At 35.4% G+C, this 14,158-nt stretch overlaps 3 protein-coding genes across 3 annotated transcripts; 2 read left to right on the top strand and 1 right to left on the bottom strand.

The window, feature by feature from the left end:
• Window positions 1–2,434: 2,434 nt before the first annotated feature.
• On the top strand, window positions 2,435–2,842 carry Smp_182200 (hypothetical protein; the record flags this gene model as incomplete). Its single annotated transcript, XM_018796399.1, has 1 exon — window positions 2,435–2,842. The coding sequence occupies one exon, from the start codon at window positions 2,435–2,437 to the stop codon at window positions 2,840–2,842; it is 408 nt and encodes a 135-aa protein (XP_018650615.1).
• Window positions 2,843–3,976: 1,134 nt separating this feature from the next.
• Window positions 3,977–4,210, top strand: Smp_146930 (hypothetical protein; the record flags this gene model as incomplete). The annotated part of the gene is made up of 1 exon (XM_018796397.1): window positions 3,977–4,210. The coding sequence occupies one exon, from the start codon at window positions 3,977–3,979 to the stop codon at window positions 4,208–4,210; it is 234 nt and encodes a 77-aa protein (XP_018650614.1).
• Window positions 4,211–10,638: 6,428 nt separating this feature from the next.
• On the bottom strand, window positions 10,639–11,624 carry Smp_146920.1 (hypothetical protein; the record flags this gene model as incomplete). The annotated part of the gene is made up of 3 exons (XM_018796396.1): window positions 10,639–10,841; window positions 11,182–11,428; window positions 11,574–11,624. 3 exons carry the CDS (start codon window positions 11,622–11,624, stop codon window positions 10,639–10,641), a joined length of 501 nt encoding a protein of 166 aa, XP_018650613.1.
• Window positions 11,625–14,158: the final 2,534 nt, after the last annotated feature.

The following is a 14,158-nucleotide window of genomic DNA, read 5'->3' as shown; positions in this document are numbered from 1 at the left end:
CGTAATTTTCAGTGGCCGAAGGAATAACCGCCATCAACGGATCAATGTTAGTAAACTGACTTCAACTTCTGTTGCAAGTAAGTATCGAGTGGAGCTAGCTACTAGGCTAGCTACCATTTCACCGAAAAGTATAGATGAGCATTGGTTGCATCTTCACGACGCCATGAAATTGGCTAGTAAATCCGGTTGTGGCTTCGCGAAACGTCCCGCTTACAAGCACTTGGTTTTTTTCTGGCTTCTTACAACTGATGGAAGCCAGTCGGTCTACTCCGGGTGACCGTGAGTTTGACCACAAACGAAGGCTGTTACGTAGTGAAATCGGGCAAAGCTTGCTTAAGGACCGAGAAGCCTGGTGGTCGGAGCGTGCTAATCAGATGGAAGCAACAGCTGCATCTGGTAACTGCTGGAGGCTCTTCCAACTCATCCTAGCCACTGGCAGCAAGAATTCTGGTGTGAGTGAAACAATCTACGAGGATGATGGAATGCCAATCTCTAACATCTCTCCAAGTGCAAAGCACTCCTACAAGACTGGTGGGATTCTCATCCTGTACTCACCCTGGATGGTGAGTAGATTGAAGTAGTTGAGAAGTTCGTGTACCTAGGTAGCTATATAAGTGGTGGTGGTGGCGTGAGTGATGAGATTGATGCACGTATAATGAAAGCCAGAGCGACTTATGCCAATCTGATCCATCTTTGGCGCCTTCGTGATGTTAGTCTGGCTGTAAAAGGTCGGATCTACAACGCGTCGATGACAGCAGTTTTGCTCTATGCTTGTGAAACCTGACCTCTCCGAGTTGAGCATGTTAGACGTCTCTCTGTGTTCGACCATCGTTGTCTCCGAAGGATTGCTGACATACAGTGGCAACACCATGTTAGTGATGCAGAGGTTCGACATCGTGTGTTCGGACGCAGAGACGATAATTCAATTGATGTCACCATCTTGAAACACCGACTACGATAGCTTGAACATGTTCTACGAATGTCGTCCCAGAGACTTCCACGTCGTGCATTATTTGCCGACTCTGGGACTGGTTGGAAAAAGCGGAGAGGAGGTCAGTGTATGACATGGTGTCGTGGTATGAAAGAGAGCTGCAAAGGGCTAGCTTCTGTTGGTCATCCACGACTCCCTGGTTGGGGTCCGAGAGATGGTGCAACACAGTGGCTAGAGACATTATCAGATATCTCTCAGAATAGAAGTCAGTGGCGATCCTGCTGTAACCTTCTTTTACTTTCTTCATAAAGAGTGGCTATAACTTTCTCAACTGAAAGAGTCTTCTGGTTGTACATTTTAGTCCGCCTTATCTTTTCATCCCTTCTCTTACTACTTTTATTATTTTGTGTGACGCATATGTATATGGTGCTTTTTTGTACCAATATGTATGAGTTTAACTAAATAAATAATCATTTTGCGGCACTGGTATAAATGTCACCCTGGTTCAATGTCTACTTGACTCACGTTCTTTTGTCGCATATAACCAGATAACGGACAATCGTTAGGTAAAATACATTGTAAATGAAATAATATTCATTGCACGAAAAAAGTTAAATGAAAAGTATGATATTCAATAGATTTTATCTTCTCTTTTGTTTACAGCTATCTGATCCACTTGACGGTGTAGCTTGAAAAATTATGGTAAGTTCTAGCGGAAAATGTACTTATTCAGAAATTTATTGTCGTCGATTTTGTCATTTTGAATGTCGAAGTGGTCTGTGAGGTGCATATTTTTTTTTTAGAGTTACAGTATTGTTAGAATACTATAAGTTATCTAGTGAAGGATTATATTGTTCAAAGCATATTTAACTTTCAAACAATAGATAATAGCTCCGAATCCTACTACTCTACGTACTTTGATTTGGTAAGTCGAGTAACATAACGAGCTTTAACATAATATTTTTTATGCAGTTGATATGTCAATCCGAAATGACCTGGTTGGTCAATGAATAAAGATAGAAATATCTAGTATATCACATATCTCTATTGTAATATATACCTCTACTTATTTTATTTTACAAAAAATAACTTGTTTTTGGTTCATATTTGGTTCTTGATCAGACTGTCTGGTTACTGAGTGTGTGTCCAATGTGAGATTAAGCAACACTGACGCTCTGACAGGACTTTTCAGGTTAATGTAAGTGAAATTACATACGTGAAACGGAAGACTAGAAGCGTTAGATATGTTTATACAAATGAAAGAAAGATAAATGACTAATAACTACATATTGATATATGATAATCCTCTAAATACAGGGGAGCATACAATTAACTAACCGGTATTACGCTCTTACAACATTACGGTAGACGACAAGCTTAATAAATGGAAAACATTATCAAAAAATCTGCTCATATACTGTCACCTAAAGTACTGAAATAAACGCTCGACTTTCCTACTAAAATTTCTCTTGTTTAAAATCTTTTTCATGTCAATAGCGAAAAATGGGTTGTGAACATGGTCAAGGATTGGGTGTTAATGCTCATGGTGTAGTTGAACCGGTTGCATTGAGTAAACAAAAAGGCAGAAGTGGTCTCGGCTCAGTAAAAACAACATCATCATTTGATAAAAAGATTGAATCGTTCTCAGGCGAACTCTACCAATCTTCCAATAGAAATTTAGTCTGGCATGAAGTTTGTGATGATGATTATACTACAGCTGATGGAGATTATACCTGGTCATGGTCAATGGAAGGCGAATATCCTACTAATACCTTATCGGATTTGAAGTCTCTAATTATCAGTCTCGATGAACCGGAGGCTTTAGGTCCGCCTATTGAAGAGTTGGATAATGAAGATAAATTCTGCTCGACTCATCTTGTTCAGGAAGTTTTAAACTATAAGGTCCGGTGATGTTTCTCAACTAATTTACTTAGGTCTATGTAATTTTTAAAAAAAAGGTAGAATATTTGATTATTAGTTTATTTTCGAGACATTAACACTTCTTTTTATCATGGATTTAGTTTACTTTATGTCCAGTTCTAGTATAAAAATAGGTTTTGAGAAAATTCGTGGCAGCCGAATGGGGGCGTGGGATAAATTCAAGAATATTCTGTCTCAGTAATCGCCGCATTGATGCATAGACTTTCTTGTTAGCGTCATCTCAATCGTAATCATTGGTAACGCGGTTCAAAATTGATCTCATTAGGTTCAAATGCATTTATTATTTGTTCACTTCTGGATCTCAAGTTTTAGTAGTAATACATTTTATTATCTGAGGTAATCTCTTCTGAGTGATTGCGTTACGACTCGCATTCTCTTGAATGGATTTCGGTAACCGAACCTTGGTTAAGTTACTGGCCTCCAAGTTGCAAGATTACAGGCGCACGCCGCAACGCTACACTATTATTATTATCATCACTATTTTTAATCTTTTAGGGCTGCAATGAAAATAGCCAACATCGATTCAATCTTTAGTGGAATGTCTACAACTGCTGCTCCGAAAGAAGTAAGTGTATATTTTGAGTTAAATAAAACAATAGCGGTCGTGTTTATTTCACTGTTACATTTCTCCAAATAATTCTTCTAATACTGGAGATGGTTAGGTGTAAAGAATAAGTGAAAATATGATTATTTGGAAGCTGTATGCTACTGCTTCAGTTTATATCCATATTCAGTTTATCCCTAATATCTGACCTAATAGAGATGTTTGGGGATAAAAGAATAGCTAAACACTGTGGATATATAAATCACGAAGTTAAACCTACTATATACGTATGAAATAGAATGGGCGTAAGGACTAATTTCTCGGCTAGCTGAAAGACATATATGGGTGAGATTGCAGATCATCAATATTCAGCATATGAACTCGTAATTTTCAGTACTGTTCAACACATACTCTGGTAGTCTCAAATGGACCAGCACTCAAATCAAGAACATAGTGGACACACTTGTAAGTATATTACATTTTTTACTCGAATTTGGGGCGTATTAATAAACAAAGAGGTTATCAGCTAATGAATACAAATAAAATTTGATAATGATGGAATGGATGTAGTTTCAAAGATTTTGACAAAGAATGTTGACAACTATTCATCGGATGATACTGGTGCAACGGAAATGATGGTTATTGATATGCACACATTGAATATTATTGATGTCAGTCATGAAAATGACGTCACAACACACAGAAATCAAATACGAAGAAGTAAGCGTCTTCAAGCTCAACGCAATCTTTCTTCTGAGTTGACATCTTCAACTGATCCATGTGAAAGAGAATAATGCATTTCAACAATTTATCACCACATATATACATGACTGTCATGTATGTCAGTATTGATTTCCACACCGGGACTCGAACATAATGCCATCTACTTCAAGTATACAACATGTTATCTATTGTATTCCTGAGTTTAGTTGGCCAGTAACATGTTCGGTTTGTGTGAACAATCCATGATTTCGAAATAACATATGACATAATAGTATTATAGTGGCGATGCTAATAGAATGTCAATTCGGTAGCTAACAGTGATGAAAATGGAGTCTGTAGTTTACTGGAACCATAACTGACAGTGATATAAACACTGGATTAGTGGAACGAAATGATGACTTACTGAACTCAGTTGCTTAGTTGATGTTGAGGATGCTAAGTGTCCATAAATTAAGTGGTGAAATTCTCACTTTTGTAATTTATTTGCGCAAATTCTTACTTCCTATTTTCATGACTAAAACACCCACTTTTACTTTCAGTTTGTGTTTCCTATCTGAAAGGACCTAGATTGTAATTGCTTCGTGTTCTCTCATAGTGTGCTATGTTGTGACGTTTTTCAAGGAGATTATCGCATTGCATATATACGCGTGAGTTAAATGCTTATTCGTTCGTTTTTCCGAACTGCTTGTGAAAGAAATGTTAACTCAGTTAAATCCGGTCTTCTCTCACCAGTGAGCCGGATCACGGTGCAGTGGGATAGCTCGACTCGTTTCCTTCTTGTGTTGTTGACGTTTGTTTTGTACACCCGCCCTACATAATATCCTAATCTTTTGAAAATAGTATTGAATGAGGTGTTATTCATTTAAAGTGTGCAACACAGTGTTTGAGTCCCAATCTTCAGTTCTATATTAGTTGAATATTTGTTTTAATTCTAGTAAATGAATAATTTTGAGATACTTATAGTGAAGTGGTACTTGTCACTTCATATTTATACATGAACTCCGGTTTGAGAAGTTAGTTTCCAAATGTCAAATGAGATGAGTATATTTCAGTCAAAGTTGTGATTTATAGAAATCAGTTATCATTTTGAAAAACGACTGTCGTTTCACTGTTTTATTCACCATGTCCGCCATAGTATTCTTATTTCTATCAACCACTAGTTCAATTCTTAATGTGGGTGAACCATATTAAAATTCAAACATCAATTGATAGGCATTCAATTTCACACACTACAATCTTTAACAGCATCAATGTTTTCAACATAAACAAATAAGAGTTAGTTAATATTAACGGTGAATATTGTTAATGAAAGAAGAAATTTGTGATTGATTATTTTGGCAGTTAATTAATTACTACAAGAATATGGGTAAATGAGAAATGAGTTAAGTTCAGTATATCACTCGCAAATTCAAATTCATTTAGTTTCCATCTTTACCTGGAATTCAAACAGAATCATATGGATGGTTAGTAATATGATAAATCATACAAATGTACATTGCAAGTGAACGATTGGACAAACGTAAAACTATTTAATGGATCTTGATCAACATGCATGTATTCATTTGATCAAACATGATGTGGATCACACTGAAGTTATGGATCCTCATTTATCTTGACTGTATCTCAAGCATCCATTTGGATAAATATCTCAATTCAACGGCAATTGAGTATTAAATCTAATGAGCCGACCTGTAGTAGTTCGTAACTCTATTTTGCGCACTTCCATTATCCAAACACACAATATTTCGGTTTCATACAACACTTCACCGTTAAATAGTATTCCATATAATATTGTCAGTAAATTTGATTCAATAGGTTACTTACTTATCGCTTTGAGTATTTGTGATAGAAATCTTCCTTAACTGAAATGTGGGAAAATGAAATAAACCCACCAAATGACTGAATGTTCATTTATTTCAATATCTATCTCATCAATAATGAGAAGACTAAGACAAAAAATTGGTGGTTATTTTCCGTTTATGTCACACATAATGTTTGTATAGGCAATTGTTCAATACGTTGAACAATGTTCATGTGAAAGTGATGTGTTGGCTGAATACTTGCATTTCGGTTGTCGGTTTTCTAAGTTTGTTCTATCGAATTTTTCTGCAGCGTAAAGCCCCACCTCACTATCTTAACTTTGATATTTGAATGGAGAGCTATCGCAAAAGATGGTGGATGCGTTAAGCAAGAACGTCCGAATGCAGATAAGTACCAATAAACTGTTTAATTTGATTTGCACCATCCGTGTCATTGTATTTGCGTTCATTCATTAAACCATCAGGTTGATGCTTTCGTAGACATTTCACATAGTACTACAGTTTGTGGATAACCATTATTCAGTGAATTACATGTGGACATGACATAGTTACTCAATAAATAAATCAAAATTTTCAAATGTTTTTCTTACAGAATACGATGTACAATTCTTTAAAGAATTCGAATTTCATATCAATATGCACATCCATTAGTCTAACATCTGAAATACAAAATGAATTCGCTTAGGAAATCACCCATGAATATTGTTTACTTGAAGAGATCATTCAACATGTTTTGAGCAACAAAGTAATGAAAACCGGCATATATGAAGACCAGATGGATCGTGGAGGAATAACGGAGAGTCACAATGTTCTCTTTACCATGTCCCCACTCGTTTGTGAAAGTCATTGTGAATATTTAGTCCATGCTTTCATCTTTTATTCGTTTGACTAGATTTGTTCTGTAGCATGGAATACTTCATTCATGAGAATTACACCGGTTATTAATCGTTCCAAATTGCAATCCCATCAGAGGTGATGAATCTTTTGTTGCATTTCTATATCAAATTATTTTAACCAAGTTACAAAGGTAAAAAGGAAGTAGTGTTGAATATGAATTACAGTAAGGAATGTCAGGTTATATCTATCACATTCATTAATATCAAGAGAGACAATTCAAGTAAAACTACCTGATGTACGGTATGGTATCAGCTTATTACAAATTTTGAAACTGTTCTCAGATATCACATCTAATTAGAAAATAAAAGAAAAATTAGAAGACGAATCACTTCACTAGTTTCATATTCAGTCTGATCAGAAACCATGTTGATCTGGAGGAAATAAATTGTGAGCGGAGATGTATGGTGACTTATGACCGAGAAATAGACTTCTCAACTGAATATCACTACATCCTGGTGTCGATATTCATTTCGAGACTCCGCTAGATACCATCCATCTCTGCTGAAAACACTTGTGACTCAGTGGCAATATCGAGGTAATCCGTACAGGTAACACAATTGACGAAACATACTGACCAAGTGTTGTCTTAAACACCAGTGAGAAGATTCAATAATGAGTACACACAGGTGAATTAATTCCTAATTTGAATGTCACCAGGCAAACTCATCGGCGATTTAAAATGCCCTACAAAAGCTATATATGTTGACGTTGTGCACCTTTATTGCACAGAACCTACATACCATTCGGCAAACAATTAAGGAGGGATGAAAATGGTCAAGATTTTCAGATAAACTCTCGATGTTAATTAAACACTAGATTTTACATACTGCAATTAGCAACGACGAAATGGAAATAAAATGTATACAGTCGAGGTTGGGGAAGACTACGGGTGAAATACATTTTCTTCCATAATGATCACGTAGACGACGTTTATACAGCAATACCACCTTAATACTTACCAGAGAAAAACACTACTTGTTGTAAGCTGGACGAACATCCTGATACACTTGGCAGACGCAAGTAAGGTTGTGAATGAATTGAAAGCATGCTATCTACAGAACTAATGACCAGTAGTCATTTATACAATGTTTTCGTCTGCAAAGTATCAGACAAGCGTAGTTATTGATAGGCGAAGAACATTTATTAGATCAGATGAAAATACAAGAAGTGGTGAAATATTTGAGATGGATAGGAATAAACTGCGTGCAATTCAATATTTTGACTTACTTTTAGAGAGTTCAGCATTTTCCTTTAAAGATGTTTTCCATTTCGATGAATAGAAATTAACATTCGCTGCATAGAATAAGAGACGTTGAACAAACATCAAAGTATAACAGTATGGAATCACAACATTTGAATTTATTATAATGAGGGTTTGAGATTTCTCATGAACAGTATTCACGACCTTATACGATGGGCCTCTGTTGCTACACGAGATTTTTTAGTGTATTATCTGGAAATTAGATTATGACATATGTGATATGTTGAGATATGTGTAACTTTCATTTCTGTCAGCGTGAGATCCGTCATCTGAACTCACGTTTTCCCAGTGTTGATATTCTCAAAGAAACTTTAACAGAGTTCCCTTCAAAGTGTTGGTCGCAGTCAAGAATTCACAGTTTTGGGCCTCCGTGTGAACATCACCATTATGACCGAGATATATTCATCCTACTAGTGTGAAGTAGGATAGAATGGAGTCCTTGAATTTCATTAATAAACGAATACTAAATATCAGTGTGGGGGTGTATAGATTGTTATGTTTTTGGATTGACATCATGAATCGATCAATGTTAGACCACTAATACTAAATATATCAAAGCTTCATGCACAGCATCCTTCATTTTGAAGAACTTTCGTAGTTGTACCAATGGGAGTTTCACACTCTTCACTTCACTTCATATTAATAGAAGAATCAGTCTGCAAAGTATGTCAGTGTACTTCAAATGTTTTAAACTTTTCGGTTATTAGAATGACTTACGAAACTGTTTCTCGTAATTTCCCCGCAAATCTTGGATAGCTATAAAAATCATTAAAGCAGATCACAAATTAATTGAGTTTCAATATAGATGTTTATGAATACGTTATATCTGATGATATGATAAGTGAATGTGTTATTTGATGGACGACTGAGTATTTTGCGCGTTGACTGGACATGGAAATATGAACCGATGGTTAAACTATGTGAATTGTTTCGACTACTCACTTGACATGAGGTAAAAGTCTCGATAAACTAATGGACAACGTTTTACTTGTCTCAAGTCTTAGCGTTCACCACGATATCTACATGTTCTAGATTTGGTGTTTATGGATGTTGAGTATAAACTCTGTTGAAAGTCGTCAATCCCTTGAGACAATTGTTCATTATTCTTCGAGTTGTGTTGGTGAATGGGAGATTTCCAGCCCTAACGAAGGACATATTTTTTTCACTTTTTTGTCAATTGACTACTTCTACAGCATGTTTGCTCACAATGTCAGAATAAAACGCACACTACATTAAGTACACTAGTAGTGATGCAATTTCGCACTCACATTCCGATTCGATCAATTATTTATGGTTTGCCAGAGAATTTGTCATACAGAGACAATTGGATATATTGAGCACACACATCAAGGTTCAACAATTCAATGTAGACTATCCAGTCACAGCACTAACTTCAGAAACTTCTCATTCTATGAAACTATTTTACCATAATGTTATGCCTGTACTTAATGTCGGAGAGAAATGGTGGAATTCGGTCAGATTTATCAAAGATAAACTACAGGGTGCCGAATTAGTGGTATCAGTCATGTTGCAAACTTATAATGTGAGGATGAAATCTTCGAACGTTGGACTTTGCTCACTTTCACACATGAGATGGATTCGATGGGCAGTGGATTCAAAAACTCAACATGGAAGTGAATAATAATGAAATGTGGAATCAAAATTAAACCAATGTATGAGAATAATTTCTGTTACTTGACCAAGTTTCATTGGATCTTTTAGCCTTAAAATATTTGCTTCTACATGTGATATCTAAAATTATCAATGTTATTAGAGAACTGGATTATTGTTCACATACACTCGTCGATATTCTTCATTCCATTTCGATCTGCTATTGTGATTTTAGCTGAAATAAACACGATAATGTAGAGCAACTCAGTTAAAGAACAAGGTGATCTTGTTACATTTCAAAAATGACACTTCTTTCTGATCGCATTATTTATAAGTTGATTAAACAGAAACAAGATGAATGAGGTTTGTTGTTGCAACATCAATCACACATTCTACTAGTCAGAATAATGGACAATACTGGCAAGCTAGATTGTTAGATTTTCACTAATCAGGTCAAAGAGAGGGGACACCAACAACATCCGGAATTTTACGACATCTTACAGATTGCAATATTGTCGCATAAGAATTCTATTTACTCAATTTACCATATAGGTCGTGGGTAGCAGGAGAGAGGGTGCATGGACAAACGTCTCAACTAACACTTCTGTAAACACATAAATGTGTGAACTAATTTCGTTCCTCAGATGTGATTGATGTTAATATTCATGTCAACTAATCAAGCGCACTTACAGGCTCTTATCAAATGTTTACAGCCTATCACAAATGAAACCGCCGTGAAATTCAACACATAACAGCAGGAAAGTTCAAATAAACAAACCATATTCTCTTCTTCATTTCAATGGTGTCACTGATTTCATGAGTGTGTAAACAGTGAGGAAATTACGTTTTACACTGAAATTGAACGTGATTGCATTAGTTTGACTTTCCTAATAATGATATTTATAAATCTTTAAAGTTCAAATGAAGTCACATTGGTCGAACAACTGGAAATGCTGAACACGAACGTACACTTGTTGTGTGCAGTTTGTTTTGACTTTAAATATGGTAGTGTAAAAGAATATAACATTGAAGATAGAATAATCAAATTACCTCTCAGGGATTGTATTTTTCTCCTGTTGGTAGTGATATTGTCTAGGGCCAAATATATCCGTTCTAAAGATTAACCGAATTGTGTTTTATTATTCATTTTGTTACTGGACATTCATATTACTTACTTGTGAAAGCATTCATCAGTAACATTGAGAAAACGATTTCATTTCGATGAATATACCAAAGTCGTCACATTACAGAACATCACACAAGTCTCAGCAAATAATGAGGTGATACGATTTCAAACACACTACTATACATCTATGAAATTGAAGTCCTCAAACACAAACGAATGAACCTAATTATTCTTTATGTAAGTAGTAGGTAACAACTTGTGTTTCGTGAACACGTTTGATTGTATGATACATAGTCTTTAAAATTCAGAACAACCATTACTTGCCTCCATTTAGCGAAATCTGTTTTTTCACATCATCAGGACTCTTCAATTCGACATCTGTAAAAACAAAAACAGGATTTGCCACAAAAATTAAGTTAATTGTTGAATACTGTTGTTCAAATTCATATGAACTGAGTTGGATCACTTCACATATGTCAATATTAGGATTGAAAACATTATTCAATAAAGATCTTTCACACACCATCATTAGAAGTCTTTGCATTTCCATCTTCAACATACTCCACTCCGTAATCTGTAAAACAAAAAACAGGATTTGCCACAAAAATTAAGTTGATTGTTGAATACTGTTGTTCAAATTCATATGAACTGAGTTGGATCACTTCACATATGTCAATATTAGGATTGAAAACATTATTCAATAAAGGCCTTTCACACACCATCATTAGAAGTCTTTGCATTTCCATCTTCAACATGCTCCACTCCGCCATCTGTAAAAACAAAAACAGGATTTGCCACAAAAATTAAGTTGATTGTTGAATACTGTTGTTCAAATTCATATGAACTGAGTTGGATCACTTCACATATGTCAATATTAGGATTGAAAACATTATTCAATAAAGACCTCTCACACACCATTATTAAAGCGAGTGGTTCATTATAAATTAGTTGCAACCGTCTATCGGTCTACAGAACAATTGAACACTCACTTATTCATTGTTATATTGTGTCATATGGTTGATGAGCAATTTCAATCATGTCATATAGATTTCAAGGAGAAGTGGAGTGTTATTTGTAATGATCGATTTGTGATTTCAAAAAGTGAATTCATAAATTATTCACTGACTGAACGGTGGTGATTGTGTTTGGTCTGGTGGAAAATTTTTTACTATGATAATTAACCAGAATTGCCACTTGAACGACGAAAATCAATGATTGAATATCAACGGAATAGTTATCAATAGAAACAAATAATTTGACTCAAACAATGTTCCGTTGAATTATTGTTACGTTGTCGAGTTCTCACAATGTACTAAAACAGTATACTTATGTCTAGAACCTCTCTTAACGCTGTTCATAAAAATGGCTTTAAGTACAAATTAATAAAACAGAGAAACATGCGCGAATATTATTCAAGGCACAACGATCCACACAAATGACACCAGGTTTCAATCAGATTGAAGACGTTGTAGTACCAGTTCATATGTTAGGCCCATATACTTTATTCTAGTTACTGGCCAAGCCAATTCACCTGTACATTGAGTCATCTTTTGATCTTGTTAATCATTTGCTTATTAACCTTGAGTACTTTTTATATGAGCGCATATGTGTACACTTCGTATCTTATTCATCATATGTCTGTCACTCATTTTTGCCTGCCTATAAATGTTAGTTAACGCTTGCTTAAAATGAGTTGGCTTCCCAGCCATCTCCACTCTGCATCATCTTTGCTTCGCTTGCTTACAGTTGCTCATGTACTTACAACTTTCTGGTCTGCATCGATTATCAATAAAAATGTAGTTGCCGCTTCCCTTTGCCTTCTGATATTATACACCGTTAAGATTGGTATTAATAACGGTTATCGAAGCGAACTATGATCGAAGCACGGCACTACAACGTGTTAGAAGACATATGACGACGAGGTTGGTGAATGCGGAAATGACGGTGTTATGATTCTGTTGGTACACTGAATCAGATGTGAATATCTCAGAATGTAATTGTAAAAGTACATTTGACATAATACAGATTACTTACCCGTCTGTGTGGATGTATGAAGAAGCAAAAGCAGAGCAGCTACGTAAAACCAAACTAAGCAAACCATATTCACTGAAACTACAGCATTTATTCTTCTGCTTATATACAATCAGAAAACGAAGGTGGAATGGGAGGGGTGAGTATTATTTACCATAGAAAAGACATAATTAAAATTAAGAAACTATGAAAAAATTAATTACGGAACTAAGAGAAAAGGAAACATTTTGTATACCTTCTTTGACCGATATCAGCATATCTAAAATATTTTTTTAAAATATCAGATATGTATTTTCAATATGTTCTATTGTTCTGAGCCAAAATCACCTCAATAATAAATTAGGTGCTGTCTGAAGAGAGAGAGAGAATATGAAATCAGGCGACTTTTCTAAACAAAAAAACTGATAATATTTGTCTTCTACTAATTACGCAGGAATTTTATCAAATATCTATGCTTTTTATCTCTGTGATCTGACGGTTCTTAAAATTATTATATACGTAAATATGTATCTGAATAATATATGTATTTTACCTGATGAACAATAAAAGTTTTACGGGTATTCATTTCTTTTGTAACGAAATGTCTGCTCATCCAACAATATTAACAATAACTTCTTACACCCACATTCTTTGCACCTCGTGGAACATAGATCTCAGGTCAGCATTCTCCGAACACCTCTGTCAAAGACTATGCTTTCCAGTCATTGTCAGGCGCTATTCATTTTTTTTGACGCCTGCCTCAGATTCCCGAAACAATGTATCTTCATGTCTATCTCATTAAATTTTGTCCCGAGAATTCTAATTCACGGCTTGATTGGTGAATCAGTTTGATGATTCCCACAATCTGCGTTCAATTAAACTCCAGAGTTCTTTTGTAAAAATTTCTATTCAGCTAGACATTCGTTTGTTCTCTGTCACAATAGGTTTCTGCTGATGGCACTGGCCAACGGATCTGGATTGCCTTGTGTAGACAACTGTTATGATGGTTGTAGCAGATCAACATGTCTTTGATACGTACAGGAGAACTATCTCGACGTTTGTATTGAGGATTCACGCTTTTGTATGGATGCAATATTCTTCCGAACTCGGCATTTTCTTCAACTGTAGTAATGTCGACCTTGACTTCGCAACGCATTCGTTTTCTTATGCATCAGAATGCCCTTGTTTATCAATAGTGCTTCACAAGTACGTAAAAGCTACCGCCTATTCCAGAGCACCAAAATAAAGTGTGATTTGGTTGGTGCTCACTGTGTTGTATTTCAGAATCTTTCTT

Source organism: Schistosoma mansoni, chromosome 2, assembly GCF_000237925.1.
Source record: "Schistosoma mansoni strain Puerto Rico chromosome 2, complete genome".
Classification (NCBI taxonomy): Eukaryota; Metazoa; Platyhelminthes; class Trematoda; order Strigeidida; family Schistosomatidae; genus Schistosoma; species Schistosoma mansoni.
Note: the sequence above shows the minus strand (reverse complement) of the source record. Positions and strands in the feature narration are given on the sequence as shown.